The sequence below is a fragment of the Schistocerca piceifrons genome, chromosome 4 (genome assembly GCF_021461385.2).
Source record: "Schistocerca piceifrons isolate TAMUIC-IGC-003096 chromosome 4, iqSchPice1.1, whole genome shotgun sequence".
In the NCBI taxonomy this organism is placed as follows: domain Eukaryota; kingdom Metazoa; phylum Arthropoda; class Insecta; order Orthoptera; family Acrididae; genus Schistocerca; species Schistocerca piceifrons.
In genome coordinates, this window is record NC_060141.1 from 114433827 (window position 1) to 114449834 (window position 16008).

The 16008-nt window shown below is 44.8% G+C and overlaps 1 protein-coding gene and 2 non-coding genes across 5 annotated transcripts in view; all 3 read right to left on the bottom strand.

Annotated features, from left to right (window-relative positions):
• LOC124794971 (3'-5' exoribonuclease 1-like) overlaps positions 1–16008 on the bottom strand; it is a 109224-nt gene that overhangs the window by 56112 nt on the left and 37104 nt on the right. For all 3 annotated transcript variants that reach the window (XM_047258701.1, XM_047258700.1, XM_047258699.1), the window contains exon 4: positions 1593–1676. In XM_047258701.1, coding sequence (XP_047114657.1) covers positions 1593–1676 — 84 coding nt within the window. The remainder of the gene's footprint in view (positions 1–1592; positions 1677–16008) is intronic.
• Positions 5585–5659, bottom strand: Trnal-caa. The gene has a single exon. It is a non-coding gene; the product is annotated as a tRNA-Leu (tRNA).
• Trnal-caa lies at positions 6187–6261 on the bottom strand. Its single transcript has one exon. It is a non-coding gene; the product is annotated as a tRNA-Leu (tRNA).

Below are 16008 nucleotides of genomic sequence, written 5' to 3' on the forward strand. Positions count from 1 at the left end.
AAAAGAACATATGAACATTCTCAAAGCTTACTGATGCAAGTGATACATATTTCATCACGAAAACAAAAGTGTTCTGAGACAAAAAATAAAATACTGTAAGAGATGTGAAACTATTCTGCCTGTGAAACTAAAAATGTCATCACTGATGAATATGCATTCTGTTGGACCTTGTAGGAATGTCCAAACAGTAGTCCCTGCCGCTCTCTCTTTTGTTTGTTTTTTAAACTGTAGCTCTTACTGCTCCTTTGTCACTGCATCCATCACCCAAATCACCAATATATGCCACAGAAAAGTAATTGTATGTATTTTCAGGCCAATATTTCCGCTGAAGTCAAGTAAAACAAATTTGTGTGCATGGTTTTATGGAACCCAAGTTTTATCGAAGTATACTACAAGAATTTTGTCCTCAGCATGCAATATGTACATGTACACAAAACTTTGTTCTTACTGTTGCAATATCTCTGATTTTCTTTAAAAATTTTCGTTTGTCATTACACTTTCTGAGCCAAAAACCAAGTGAGCATAGAATACAAAGAATGAAGGTCTCTGAGCCGGCATAATTAATTTTTTCTCTGAGTATTTATTTAGCTGTAGAGACTCTCCTCTGTCAGTATGGATGTATAGTTCTATGCACTAATTTTTTGTCAAAATCATCAAATTCTGTAGATTTCCGTTTTGATTTATATCACCTTCTTGGGGAATCAAATCACTTGCCCACATCTAGAGATTCTGCCAATGTCACTGCACTGTTAATATGGCACACAGTCGATTTAAAAATACAAGTTTTGTCATCATTTTAGGAACATGTGCAAAATTTATATTATTCCTGGTTTCTTCACTATTGACCAGATCAGTAAAAAACCTTAAGCACATTTGAAATGACAATCTTAGTTCGCTTTTGAATGTCTTTTCGCACTTTCTGCACATTGACTAGAATATGCCCTTGCTCCTTCATTTCGCTCAGTAGCAAACACACATCACTCTACTATTCCACAGAGGATTAAAACCACACATTAACACAAGCTGTTGCACAGAAACACTAAACACTCAACTGGTGCTGACCTACTGCACTGTTAACAGTGTATATGTCAACAAAGCTATGAGATGGGCAAATCACAGTGTTTAGTGCCTTTGGACTGCAGGCAACACGTGTGACCTTGAGGTGTCTAATTTCATGACGGCCACTACAGAAATCATACTTTTATCAGTAGCATGGGTCATAGTATTTATAAGTTGGGTACAAGACAATTATGTTACTATTGCTCATACTAAATAATAAATTTTCTCTCTCGTACTTTTATTTAAATAAAGAGAAACCAAAAGGGTTGGCTTCTTTTCTTTCTCATTTATTTGAAAAATGTCGTAAACCACTGCCAAAAGCTGGTTATAAACACTTTTTGAATATGACCAGTTTCAGTCTTTAGTCAATTGTAGAGCATTGTAAGACATTTAAAGACTGAAACTGCTTATAATAATGAAGTATTTATTATCAGTTCTTGGCGGTGAACTATGACTATTTTTAAATACCTATGAGCTATGAGACACCACCTTCATAACATATATTTCTTATTTATAATGCTTCAGTTACATACCCTTTTACTTTTGTAGAAATTGCTGAATGTCTTTCTAATATTTATCCATTTTTTGCCAAAACTTGGGTACGGTATGCCAGAGAGCTAAAAAACAAAGCAGAATAAATCATACATCAATGTAAATGCAACTGACTATTGCTACTAGACATTCATATTTTTTAAGTGTTCATGCAACAACATTACAACAAACTTTTAAACACAGTGACAGTTTGTAAGTACAAGGGTTCGAACTTAAATAGTGGCAACTATTCATTCACAACCAATACAAAAGAGTTGCACGTTTGCACCTGTTACTGTCCTTCAAAGTAGTCACCAGCATTGTGTAGAACTCGTTGCCAGCGATGTGGAAAGCATAGTATACTGTCAGCAGAATCTGTTTTGTTGATGGTGCAAATGGAGCAGTATACTGCCTGTCGAATCTCTGGAACAGTTCTGAAGCGAATGCCATGAAGTGCTTCCTTCATCTTCAGAATCAAATCAAATTCACAAGGACTTAAGTCCAGGGAGTATGGTGGATGGTACAATACTTCCCAGGCCCACTGACCGAACAGAGCAGCCACAGCTTGCGCTGTATGCGCCCATGCATTGTCGTGCAAAATGATGGGTGGGTTGCACGGAAAGTGTCGCCGCTTCTTTCGCAAAGCTGGTCGCAGTTGATGCTCCAAAAACGAACAGTAATACTGTGCACTGACAGTCTGCCATGGAGGAACGTAATGCATTAGGATAACACCATCACAGTCGTACACGAGAATCACCATAACTTTCACCATACTGGGGCTCTGACGTACTTTCGACTTTCGCGGCGACCCATAATGACGCCATTCGTTTGATTGGCATTTCAGTATTGGCTCATACAATGTGGCCCCTGTCTCATCCAGTGTTACAATATGGCATAAGAAAGCCTCTGCTTCGCGCTCATAGCACTCCAAGTGCGTCTGAGCAGCATCATAACACATCCGTTTCTGCATTTCCATCAAGTCATGCGGAACCCAACGTGATGCAATTTTTCGCATGCCCAGGTGTTCCTTCAGGATGCGAAGCACAGTCGTATTCGTTAATCCGGTTTCGTGAGCAAGCTCAGTGTTCTGTACGGCAATGCCAATTACCCGCACACCTCTTGAAGACCTAGATGACACTGTCGTGCTGTACAACCTCTGGCACATTCAATCTTGATCCAACTCTGTTGTCCCTGTTTCGAACTACTCACTCACAAGTGACTGTTTTTCCCTCGATTGGGTCGCAAGCCAGAGCCGTGGGACGGACAAATCTATTTGTTCGGAGGTAAGGCAGGTATGTCAACAATGTGTGCTATCAGCGACAATGTTGTTGTTGTTGTGGTCTTCAGTCCTGAGACTGGTTTGATGCAGCTCTCCATGCTACTCTATCCTGTGCAAGCTTCTTCATCTCCCAGTACCTACTGTAGTCACATCCTTCTGAATCTGCTAAGTGTATTCATCTCTTGGTCTACCTCTACGATTTTTACCCTCCACCCTGCCCTCCAGTGCTAAATTGGTGATCCTACCAACCGATCCCTTCCTCTAGTCAAGTTGTGCCACAAACTCCTTCTCTCCCCAATTCTATTTAATACTTCCTCATTAGTTATGTGATCTACCCATCTAATCTTCAGCATTCTTCTGTAGCACCACAATTCGAAAGCTTCCACTCTCTTCTTGTCTAAACTATTTATCATCCATGTTTCACTTCCATACATGGCTACACTCCATACAAATACTTTCAGAAACGACTTCCTGACACTTAAATCAATACTCGATATTAAATTTCTCTTCTTCAGTAACGCTTTCCTTGCCATTGCCAGTCTACACCTTATATTCTCTCTACTTCGACCACCATCAGTCATTTTGCTCCCCAAATAGCAAAACTCATTTACTACTTTAAGTGTCTCATTTCCTAATCTAATACCCTCAGCATCACCTGACTTAATTCGACTACATTCCATTATCCTCGTTTTGCTTTTGTTGATGTTCACCTTATACCCTCCTTTCAAGACACTATCCATTCCGTTCAACTGCTCTTCCAAGTCCTTTGCTGTCTCTGACAGAATTACAATGTCATCGGCGAACCTCAAAGTTTTTATTTCTTCTCCATGGATTTTAATACCTACTCCGAATTTTTCTTTTGTTTCCTTTACTGCTTGCTCAATATACAGATTGAATAACATCGGGGAGAGGCTACAACCCTGTCTCACTCCCTTCCCAACCACTGCTTCCCTTTCATGTCCCTCAACTCTTACAACTGCCATCTGATTTCTGTACAAATTGTAAATAGCCTTTCGCTCCCTGTATTTTACCCCTGCCACCTTCAGAATTTGAAAGAGAGTATTCCAATCAACATTGTCAAAAGCTTTCTCTAAGTCTACAAATGCTAGAAACGTTAGGTTTGCCTTTCCTTAATCTTTCTTCTAAGATAAGTCGTAGGGTCAGTATTGCTCACATGTTCCAACATTTCTACGGAATCCAAACTGATCTTCCCCGAGATCGGCTTCTACCAGTTTTTCCATTCGGCTGTAAAGAATTCGCTTTAGTATTTTGCAGCTGTGACTTATTAAACTGATAGTTCGGTAATTTTCACATCTGTCAACACCCGATTTCTTTGGGATTGGAATTATTATATTCTTCTTGAACTCTGAGGGAATTTCGCCTGTCTCATACATCTTGCTCACCAGATGGTAGAGTTTTGTCAGCTCTCCCAATGCTGCCAGTAGTTCTAATGGAATGTTGTCTACTCCCGGGGTCTTGTTTCGACTTAGGTCTTTCAGTGCTCTGTCAAACTCTTCGCGCAGTATCATTTCACCCATTTCATCTTCATCTACCTCCTCTTCCATTTCCATAATATTGTCCTCAAGAACATCACCCCTGTATAGACCCTCTATATACTCCTTCCGCCTTTCTGCTTTCCCTTCTTTGCTTAGAACTGGGTTTCCATCTGAGCTCTTGATATTGATGCAAGTGGTTCTCTTTTCTCCAAAGGTCTCTTTAACTTTCCTGTAGGCAGTATCTATCTTCCAGAATGAGATTTTCACTCTCCAGCGGAGTGTGCGCTGATATGAAACTTCCTGGCAGATTAAAACTGTGTGCCCGACCGAGACTCGAACTCGGGACCTTTGCCTTTCGCGGGCAAGTGCTCTACCAACTGAGCTACCGAAGCACAACTCACGCCCGGTACTCACAGCTTTACTTCTGCCAGTACCTTGTCTCCTACCTTCCAAACTTTACAGAAGCTCTCCTGCGAACCTTGCAGAACTAGCACTCCTGAAAGAAAGGATATAGCGGAGACATGGCTTAGCCACAGCCTGGGGGATGTTTCCAGAATGAGATTTTCACTCTGCAGCGGAGTGTGCGCTGATATGAAACTTCCTGGCAGATTAAAACTGTGTGCCCGACCGAGACTCGAACTCGGGACCTTTGCCTTCGCGGGCAAGTGCTCTACCAACTGAGCTACCGAAGCACGACTCACGCCCGGTACTCACAGCTTTACTTCTGCCAGTACCTCGTCTCCTACCTTCCAAACTTTACAGAAGCTCTCCTGCGAACCTTGCAGAACTAGCACTCCTGAAAGAAAGGATATAGCGGAGACATGGCTTAGCCACAGCCTGGGGGATGTTTCCAGAATGAGATTTTCACTCTGCAGCGGAGTGTGCGCTGATATGAAACTTCCTGGCAGATTAAAACTGTGTGCCCGACCGAGACTCGAACTCGGGACCTTTGCCTTCGCGGGCAAGTTCTCTACCAACTGAGCTACCGAAGCACGACTCACGCCCGGTACTCACAGCTTTACTTCTGCCAGTACCTCGTCTCCTACCTTCCAAACTTTACAGAAGCTCTCCTGCGAACCTTGCAGAACTAGCACTCCTGAAAGAAAGGATATAGCGGAGACATGGCTTAGCCACAGCCTGGGGGATGTTTCCAGAATGAGATTTTCACTCTGCAGCGGAGTGTGCGCTGATATGAAACTTCCTGGCAGATTAGAACTGTGTGCCCGACCGAGACTCGAACTCGGGACCTTTGCCTTTTGCGGGCAAGTGCTCTACCAACTGAGCTACCGAAGCACGACTCACGCCCGGTACTCACAGCTTTACTTCTGCCAGTACCTCGTCTCCTACCTTCCAAACTTTACAGAAGCTCTCCTGCGAACCTTGCAGAACTAGCACTCCTGAAAGAAAGGATATAGCGGAGACATGGCTTAGCCACAGCCTGGGGGATGTTTCCAGAATGAGATTTTCACTCTGCAGCGGAGTGTGCGCTGATATGAAACTTCCTGGCAGATTAAAACTGTGTGCCCGACCGAGACTCGAACTCGGGACCTTTGCCTTTCGCGGGCAAGTGCTCTACCAACTGAGCTACCGAAGCACGACTCACGCCCGGTACTCACAGCTTTACTTCTGCCAGTACCTCGTCTCCTACCTTCCAAACTTTACAGAAGCTCTCCTGCGAACCTTGCAGAACTAGCACTCCTGAAAGAAAGGATATAGCGGAGACATGGCTTAGCCACAGCCTGGGGGATGTTTCCAGAATGAGATTTTCACTCTGCAGCGGAGTGTGCGCTGATATGAAACTTCCTGGCAGATTAAAACTGTGTGCCCGACCGAGACTCGAACTCGGGACCTTTGCCTTTTGCGGGCAAGTGCTCTACCAACTGAGCTACCGAAGCACGACTCACGCCCGGTACTCACAGCTTTACTTCTGCCAGTACCTCGTCTCCTACCTTCCAAACTTTACAGAAGCTCTCCTGCGAACCTTGCAGAACTAGCACTCCTGAAAGAAAGGATATAGCGGAGACATGGCTTAGCCACAGCCTGGGAGATGTTTCCAGAATGAGATTTTCACTCTGCAGCGGAGTGTGCGCTGTCTCCGCTATATCCTTTCTTTCAGGAGTGCTAGTTCTGCAAGGTTCGCAGGAGAGCTTCTGTAAAGTTTGGAACGTAGGAGACGAGGTACTGGCAGAAGTAAAGCTGTGAGTACCGGGCGTGAGTCGTGCTTCGGTAGCTCAGTTGGTACAGCACTTGCCCGCGAAAGGCAAAGGTCCCGAGTTCGAGTCTCGGTCGGGAACACAGTTTTAATCTGCCAGGAAGTTTCAGTATCTATCTTACCCCTCATGAGATAAGCCTCTACATCCTTACATTTGTCCTCTAGCCATCCCTGCTTAGCCATTTTGCACTTCCTGTCTATCTCATTTTTGAGATGTTTGTATTCCTATTTGCCTCTTTGCCTGTGACAATAGTAGATTCAATTGCATCGTGTCTCCACAGCAGTGTTGTCACTAATTAGGTTCCAACCTATGTACTATCTTTACAGATAAATAGTAGCAACAGTAAGAGAAACAGAAACACTGATTGCCTTAAGCTTTGAGATTCAAGGATAACTTTATGCGGGACAGAAAGGGAGCAGAAGGAAGAGAATATAGTAAACAAATGGAGAAGAAATTCAGCCCTTGCAGCCTCAGATGATATGGAACAGAATCTGGTTCCACTCCATCTTATTCTGTACGTGAGTGTCTTTCATCTAGTGTCATTTTTAAGATAATGCTACAACTTTTCTTTCTCCCTTTTGTCTTCTGTTCTATAAGAACTACCTGGTTTTGACAAACATGTTGTCAACAGCCTACTATTTATGTATTCTTTGATTAGGTACTTTTCAAAACATTTTCAGGCCATTTAAAAGTATTTACTTCTCTTTCTCAGTTGGCTTTAGCTTCCAACATAGGAACCCATTTCTTGAATTACAGATTGATTGCCTGATATTTTCGTTTACTGTTCCAGCTGTTACCATCTCAGCAATCAGTATGTAAGCTTCTTTTTACCACTTCATTGTATGGATTTTCACTGGTACTTTCAAAGTTTGAATTGGAGTTTGTTAGTTTAAATATAGATATATCCCAGACAAGCAGTATATTATTCATGTCACTACTCAACTATACAGGGTCAACCTGAACTGTACCAACAAACGTCAAGAGGTTAAAGAGAATATCTTGAGGAATTAATTAAGGATAAGGACCTATGTCTGGAAACATCATCTAACAACACCACAGTGCATGAAAACTCGAGACCAATCTAATGACACTCTTCGAGTTTGTGTTCATCGCAACATACTTCCTGTTTGATATAAATTATTATGAACAGGCGGAGAGCATCACCATGGGTCACCTGTTGCTGGTGGTGGCAAATTTTTTCATGGATGATTTTGAAGAGAATGCACTATATCACACCCAACTAAAATCAACTTATTTCTACTGTTTCATTAATGACATGCTCACTGTTTGGCCACATAGATGGAACAGCTTCGGTGCATTTCCCCATCACCTCAACTCGTTTGACTCAAACATACAGTTTACTATGGCGGTGGAAAAGGAGGGTGCCCTCCCATTTCTTGACATCCTGAGGAAACAGAAACGAGGTGATTTTGGGATGAGACAAGGTTAAACGAGTATTTCGGCCAACCATTAAGACCTTGATACTGCTAAGTCTATTCAGTGAAGGATGATCAAGATCTCTGGGGTCTACCAGACAACACCTGCCATTGAAACAAATCTTACATTGGAGAAACTGTTACACAGCATAAGATACTTTCCATGAGCGTAAGACGACACATTGAATTGTGCCAGACCATTAAATCAGCCACGATCAAGCATAGCATAAAAAGAGGTCCTGTCATAGGTTATAACAAAACCAAGATACTTAGGCAATCTTCCTCCTCCTGGGATTGTGTGATTAAAGAGGCCACTGAAATTAGCATTCATGATTGCTAATTAAGAAAAATAGTGGCCTACAAGTTTAATCAGGTGCTGAATCCTACACTGAGCCTAGAAAAAGGAAAGCATTCCTGTACAGTGAAGTCTGCACCCGAGAGAGACAGCGCAGACACACTGGACGCCACAGTTTGCAGTCAGTTGTCACCATTCCCACCACGAGGGCTACACAGACTACGACAGGAGCAGAGGGGCTTAATGAGAGGATGGGTAACAGCTAGTGTAAATAGGATGCTGACTGAGCACAGCAGCAACCATCAGAAACCATCTGAAGATGGCAACAAGTCTGCTTGTTAGAATAACCTGGAGAACTTGCAACCTTGAAAAATCTACAAGTTAGAAATATACCAGCAAAACATCAGATCACATGAATTGTAACACCAACACCTCTGCCATCAGTGTGCAGTGTTGTTGTGGTGGGTGTGAGTGCAACTGCCACCATCTAACATCCTGAATGCTGTCTGACGCTTTACAAGGAGTTCCACTTGAAATTGGCTAGTTACAGTGGGGCCTAGAGTTTATTGTGGACTCCAAATCATTATGCGACTTTAATTTCTCATTCATAATAATCATTACCAGTGGTAAAACAAGTGATACACAACACGGGCAGACACTCAAGAAATCTGCAATTATCTCGAATTATTCTTGGGACCAAGAGCTGTCTGAATCCTCAAGTGGAAAGCTCTGAGATATTTAGCGAGTGATGGAATGTATATCGGAAAGACGCATCAGAGGCCAAATTAATTGTTGGATGTTTTTTCCAGCCACCCAATTCTGCTGTGACAGTTCTGGAATCATTCAAAGAAAGTCTATGTCAGTAGCATATAAGTAACCAGATCATGCAATGCTAGTTTGACTTTAACCTACCAAGTGTAGACTGGGTTGTTTATGGATTCATCGTAGGGGGTAAGACTGTAAATCGTGGTCTGGAGAGTTATGTGCCTAGTAAGTGGATAAATGATGGAAAAGACCCACCATAATTTAATAACAAAATTCAGAGGATGCTGAGGAAGCAGAGGCTGCTGCACTCTTGGTTCAAAAGAGAATGCACAAATGGCGACAAGCAAAGATTAGTAGAGATTTGTGCTTCTGTGAAAAGATGCACGAAGCATGCAACTACTACCATCATACCTTATCAAGAGAACCCAAGAAAATTCTGGTCCTATGTAAAATCGCTAAGTGAATCTAAAGCTTCCATTCAGTCCCTTGTTGACCAATCTGGTGTGGCAGTTGAAGATGGCAAAACAAAAGCCAAAGTGTTCAAGAAATCATCCACACAAGAGAATCATACAAACATACCATCATTTGACCACTGGACAGAAACCTGTATGGATGACATAGTAATAAGCATCCCTGGCATTGAGAAACAACTGAAGGATTTGAAAACAAATAAGTCACCAGGTCTGGATAGAACCCCAATTCAGTTTTACAAAAAGTACTCTATGGCATTGGTCCCTCACCCAACCTGCATTTATCATGAATCTCTGGCCCAGCACAAAGTCCCACGTAACTGGGAAAAAGCACAGGTGACTCCTGTATATAAGAAGAGTAAAAGAACGGACCCACAAAATTACATACCAATATCCCTAATTCCAGTTTGCTGCAGAATCCTTGAACATATTCTCAGTTCAATATAACAAACATTCTTGAGACTGAGAAGCTTCTATCAACGAATCAGCATGGTTTTAGAAAGTATCACTCATGGAAAACTCAGCTTGCCCTCTTCTCAGATAATATACTGAGAACTATTGGTGAAGGGCAACAGCCAGATGCCATATTTCTAGATTTCCCGGAAGCATTTGACATGAAGCCGCATTGCAGGCTGTTAAAAAACATGCAAGCATATGGAATATGTGAATGGCTTGAAGACTTCTTAAGTAATAGAACCCAGTATGTTGTCCTCGATGGTGGGTGTTTATTGTCAGGAGTGCCACAGGGAAGTGTCATAGGACCGCTGTTGTTTCCTACATACATAAATGATTTGGCAGATGGAGTGGGCAGCAATGTGCAGTTGTTTGCTGATGACACTGTGGTGTACGGTAAGGTGTCAAAGTTGAGTGACTGCAGAAAGATACAAGATGACTTAGGCAAAATTTCTAGTTGGCGTGATGAATGGCAGCTAGCTCTACATATGGGAAAATGTACGTTAATGCAGATGAGTAGGAAGATGAAACCTGTTTGGATACAGTATTACTAGTGTCCTGCTTGAAGCAGGCAAGTTGTTTAAATATCCAGGCATCACGTTGCAAAAAGGTATGAGGTGGAACGAGCATATTAGAACTGTGGTAGGTTAGGCGAATGGTCGACTCGGTTTACTGGGAGAATTTTAGGAAGCAGTGGTTTGCCTGTAAAGATACCACATAAAAGAATTGGTGCGACCTATTCTTGAGTACTGCTCAAGTGTTTGGGATCCATGCCAGGTCGGACTGAAGGAAGACATCAAAGCAATTCAAAGGGGGGTTGCTAGATTTGTTACCAGTAGGTTTGAACAACAATTTAGTGTTACAGAGATGCTTTGGGAACTCAAATGGGGATCCCTTTGGGGAAGGTGACATTCTGTTTGAGGAACACTATGGAGAAAATTTAGAGAACATGCATTTGAAGCTGACTGCCAACTGATTTCACTGCTGTCAACATAAAACGTGCATAAGGATCACAAAGATAAAACTAGGGATCATGTGGAGGTATACAGTCAGTCATTTTTCCCTCGCTCTATCTAGAAATTACTAGTAATGGTACAGGGTGGTTGGCTGGTTTAATGGAGGGGGGGAAGGGACCAAACTGTGAGGTCATTGGTCCCTTGTTCCCAGTAAACTAATTACTCAAGGGAAGGAAGAAAAGAAAGGAGACTTACAGCACAATAACAGGAGAACAGAAGAACCAGAAGAATGGCAGAAAGACAACCAACACTACTACGGACAAAACAGGTAAAGAAAACCACAAAGAGAAGCAAGAAACAGGTAGAAGGGATAAAACAAGAGAGCCTATGACCGTGGCTGGCCGACCACAAGAATAAAAAGGAAAAGCCAGCCACTTTGTGACAGATTCAAACATCCAGTCTAAAAGCATTAGAGTGGAGAACACAAAGGGACCAAGGACAACGACAACTTATATAGAATGACAAAACCTAGTCACGTATAAAACGTAAAAGTAAATTAGAAGATGAGACTTTGTCAGCTAAAATTATGGCAACAAGTCCAGTAACTGAGGAGACCATCACAGGGCAGCCAAAGAAGTACAGCTCACCAATATATTGGCCACTGTCAGTAGAAGGTAGCCATGTGTCACCCAAGTATAGCCAATGTGGAGCCGACAGAGAACCACTGAGTTCCTGCGAGAGGCCCGCATGGAGATCTTCCACACATTCATAGTCTCCTTAATGGCACGCAGTTCGTTGTGCATACCGAGGTTCTGCCATTCCATCTCCCAAAGCTGCAAAACCTTGCAGCATAGTACTGAATGCAGGTCAGTTGCAGAGAAGCCAATTCCATAAGCGGTTTCTGCGAGCCTGTTTGGCCAGTGTGTTGGCAAGTTCATTGCCTGGGATTCCGACATGACCTGGGGTCCAGACAAACACCACTGAATGACTGGACCGTTCTAGGGCACAGATGGACTCCTGGATGGACGCTACCAAAGGATGAAGAGGGTAACACTGGTTGATAGCTTGCAGGCTGCTCAAGGAGTCAGTACACAGAAGAAACAACTCTCCGCAGCATGAACGGATGTGCTCAAGAGCACAAGATGTAGCCACCAGCTTGCCAGTGAAAACACTGCAGCCATCGGGCAAGGAATGCAGTTCAGTATGTCCTTCACGGGCATACGAAAAGCCGACGTGATCATCAGCCATCAAGCCATCAGTGTAAACCACTTCATGGCCTCTATACATGTCAAGAATCAAGAGGAAGTAACAGCGGAGAGCTGCTAGGGTTAACTGAGTCCTTAGGGCCATGTGAAAGGTCCAGGCGAAGCCACGGCCTAGGTGTACAACATGGAGGTGTACATGAGTGGACCTCAAGGCAAGGACTCCAGTTCAGAAAGAAGGGATTGGGCATGAACTGCAATTGGAAGCCCTGACCTGGGCTGCCGATGCAGGAGATGAACCGCCGTGGGTGGGAAAAGGAGGTCGTTATTCGGATGCACAGAAGAACTACAAATGTGTGCAACAGAACTGGCCAGCAGTTGCGCACACCTAACCAGCAATGTAGCGACTTCGGCCTCCACCAGGATGTTGGTCACCGGACTCGTCCAAAAAGCTCCTGTCACTAGGCGAACGCCACAGTGGTGCACTGAGATGAGCAAACACAACACTGAGGGCACCACCAAACCATAAACCAGACTCCCATAGTCAAGGCAGGATTGAACAAGGGCTCTGTAGAGCTGCAGCAGCGTAGAGCGATCTGCACCCCAGTTGGTGTTGCTCAGGCAGCGGAGGGCACTGAGGTGCTGCCAGCACTTTGCTTAATCTGACGAAGGTGAGGAAGCCAAGTCAATCGGGCGTCGAAAACCAGTCCTAAGAATCAATGTGTCTCCATTACACTGAGTATATCGTCATTAAGGTAAAGGTCTGGTTCCGGATGAATGGTATGACGCCAACAAAGTGCATAACACACAACTTTGTGGCTAAAAACTGGAAACCATAGGCTAGAGCCCATGACTGCGCCTTGTGGATAGCTCCCTGTAGATGCCGCTCAGCAACACCAGTACTGGTGGAGCAGTACGAAGTGCAGAAGTCATCTGCATACAGAGAAGGTGAGACGGACGGCCCTACAGTTGCTGCTAGACCATTAATGTCCACTAAAAATGGAGATACACTCAATACAGAGCCCTGCGGGACCCCATTCTCCTGGATGTGGGGGAAACTATGGGAGGCACCAACTTGGACACAGAAAGTACAAAGCGACAGGAAATTTTGGATAAAAATCAGGAGCGAGCCTTGGAGACCCCACTCATATAATGTGGCAAGAATATGATGTCACCAGGTCGTTTCATAGACTTTTTGGAAATTAAAAAAAGACAGCAACCAGGTGTTGGCATAAAGAAAAGGCTGTTCAAATGGCAGACTCGAGGGACACAAGATTGTCAGTGGTAGAGCAACCCTGGCGGAAGCCACCATGACATGGAGCCCGTAGGCCATGTGACTCCAGGACCCAACCCAACCACCGACACACCATATGTTCCAGCAGCTTACAAAGAATGTTTTTGCGGCTGATGGGACAATAGTTATCCACACCAAGCGGATTTTTACTGGGTTTGAGCACCGGAACGATGGTGCTCTCCTGCCATTGCAATGGAAAGACACCACTGCACCAGAACCGGTTGAGGATGACGAAGAGATGTTGCTCGTAGTCAGATGAGAGATGTTTAATCGTCTGACTGTGGATCCGATCTGGCCCAGGAGCAGTGTCAGGGCAATGTGCAAGGGCACTGAGGAGCTCCCACTCTGTAAATGGGGCATTAGAGGATTCACTGTGGCGTGTAGTGAAGGAGAGGACGTTCCCTTCCAGCTGTCGTTTGAGAGTGCGAAAGGCTGGGGGTAATTCTCCCATGCAGAGGCTTGAGCATAGCGCTCAGCAAAGTGCTCAGCAAGCACATTTGCGTTTGGTAGATAACACGCCATTTATGTTAACACTAGGAACACCTGTTGGAGTCTGGTACCCGAAAACACGTTTGATCCTTGCCCAGACTTGGGAAGGGGACGTATGGCACCCAATGGCCGAGATGTATCTCTCGCAACACTCCTGTTTTGATAAGTTGGTGATTGCGGGCACAGAGCCGTTTAAAGGCTATGAGGTGCTCCAGGGACATGTGCCGCTTATACCGCTGTAGAGTTCGCCGATGCTCCTTAATTCTTTCAGTGACTTCCGGTAACCACCAAGGGACTGCCTTTCACTGTGGGCACCCTAGAGAATGAGGGATCGCGTTTTCTGCTGCAGAAAGGATTGGTGTAGTCACCTGCTCAACCATCACATCAATGTTCCTGTGTGGGAGAGCTTCAATGGTGACAGCAGAGGTGAAAGTTCCCCAGTCCGCCTTGTTTAAAGCCCATCTGGGCTCACGTCCGTGGGCCTGATGCCAGGGCAGTGACAGAAGATGGGGAAGTGGTCACTACCACACAGGTCGTCATGTGCTCTCCAGTGGATAAATGGGAGGAGTCCTGGGCCGCAAACTGATAAATCAATGGCCGAGTAACTACCATGAGCTACACTGAAATGTGTGGCGGCCCCAGTATTTAAGAGGCAGAGTTCGCACTGAGACAGTACAATTTCGACATTTCTGCCTCCGCCAATAAGCATGGTGCCACCGCACAAGGGGTTATGGATGTTAAAATCTCCCAAAAGTAGGAAAGGTTTAGGAGTTGATCAATCAGTGCAGCTAATGCATTCAGGGGTACTGCACCATCTGGAGGAAGATATACGTTGCAGACAGTTATTTCCTGCGTCATCCTTATTCTGACGGCCACAGCTTGAAGAGGGGTTTGAAGGGTCACACTTTCACTACAGACTGAGTTTAGGACATAAACGCAAACTCCGCCTGACACTCCATTATAGTCGCTAGAGTTCCTGTAATATCCATTATAGACACGGAGGGCAGGGGTCCGCATTGCCGGGAACCAGATTTCCTGGAGGGCAATGCAGGAAGCAGGAGTAAAGCTTAACAGTTGCTGTAGCTCAGTCAGGCAGTGGAAAAACCGCCACAATTCCACTGGACGATGACGTCATCGTGAGACTGGGAAGGCATGGAACATTCAATGAGGCAGTTTATGCCTCGGGGTCACCTGCTGCCACCGACTTATTGCCTGAGCAGTCTATATCCACTGTGTCTGAGGGTCTGGCAAGATCTAGGTCCTTAGTGGATGCCAGAGTCTCCACCTCATTTGCAGACACAGAGCTTGTAGTTAGCGGTGGTGTGGGTGGCACCGCAATTCCCTTGGTCTTGGGGATCTTCTTTTTGGATTACTCTCACTACTCCTTGGGTTTCCCTGGCTGGGAGGACTTCACTGATTCAGTCTCCAGCACTGAGGATGAGCATGAAGCCCTACGACCAGCTGCTTCTGGGCTCTTCAGTCACTGGCGGATGTCATCTTTTCCACTAGCAGAAACCTGGGAAGAGAGTGACCTAAGGGACCCCTTCTTAGTGAGAGGAGCTGAAGAACCCTTATGCTTCTCCGGCACACAAGTGGGGACTGATATCCCCAATTGTTGGGGGTGGGGGAGGGGGTGTTGCTACCGAAGTAGGTGGTGCAGGAGCAATAGGGAGGGAAGTGCCCCCCACCATCAAGGGGGCAGATGTAGTCTTCTGGTTCTGAGATGTGACTGGGGTTGGCAGAGCTGATGGGGCTAGAACTGTTGCAGCGGCGGCATAAGACGATGTCATACGTACAGGATGTAGGCGTTCAAATTTCCTCTTAGTCTCAGTGTAGGTCAGTCGGTCATGGGTCTTGTACTCCATGATTTTCCTTTCTTTCCAGAGCATCCTGCAGTCAGGCAAGCAAGGCGAATGGTGCTCTCTGCAGTTGACACAGATGGGAGGAGGGGCACATGGAGTATTGGGACGTGATGGGCATCCGCAATCTCCACATGTGATGCTAGAAGTACAGTGGGAAGACATATGACCGAACTTCCAGCATTTAAAGCACCACATTGGGGGGAGGGAT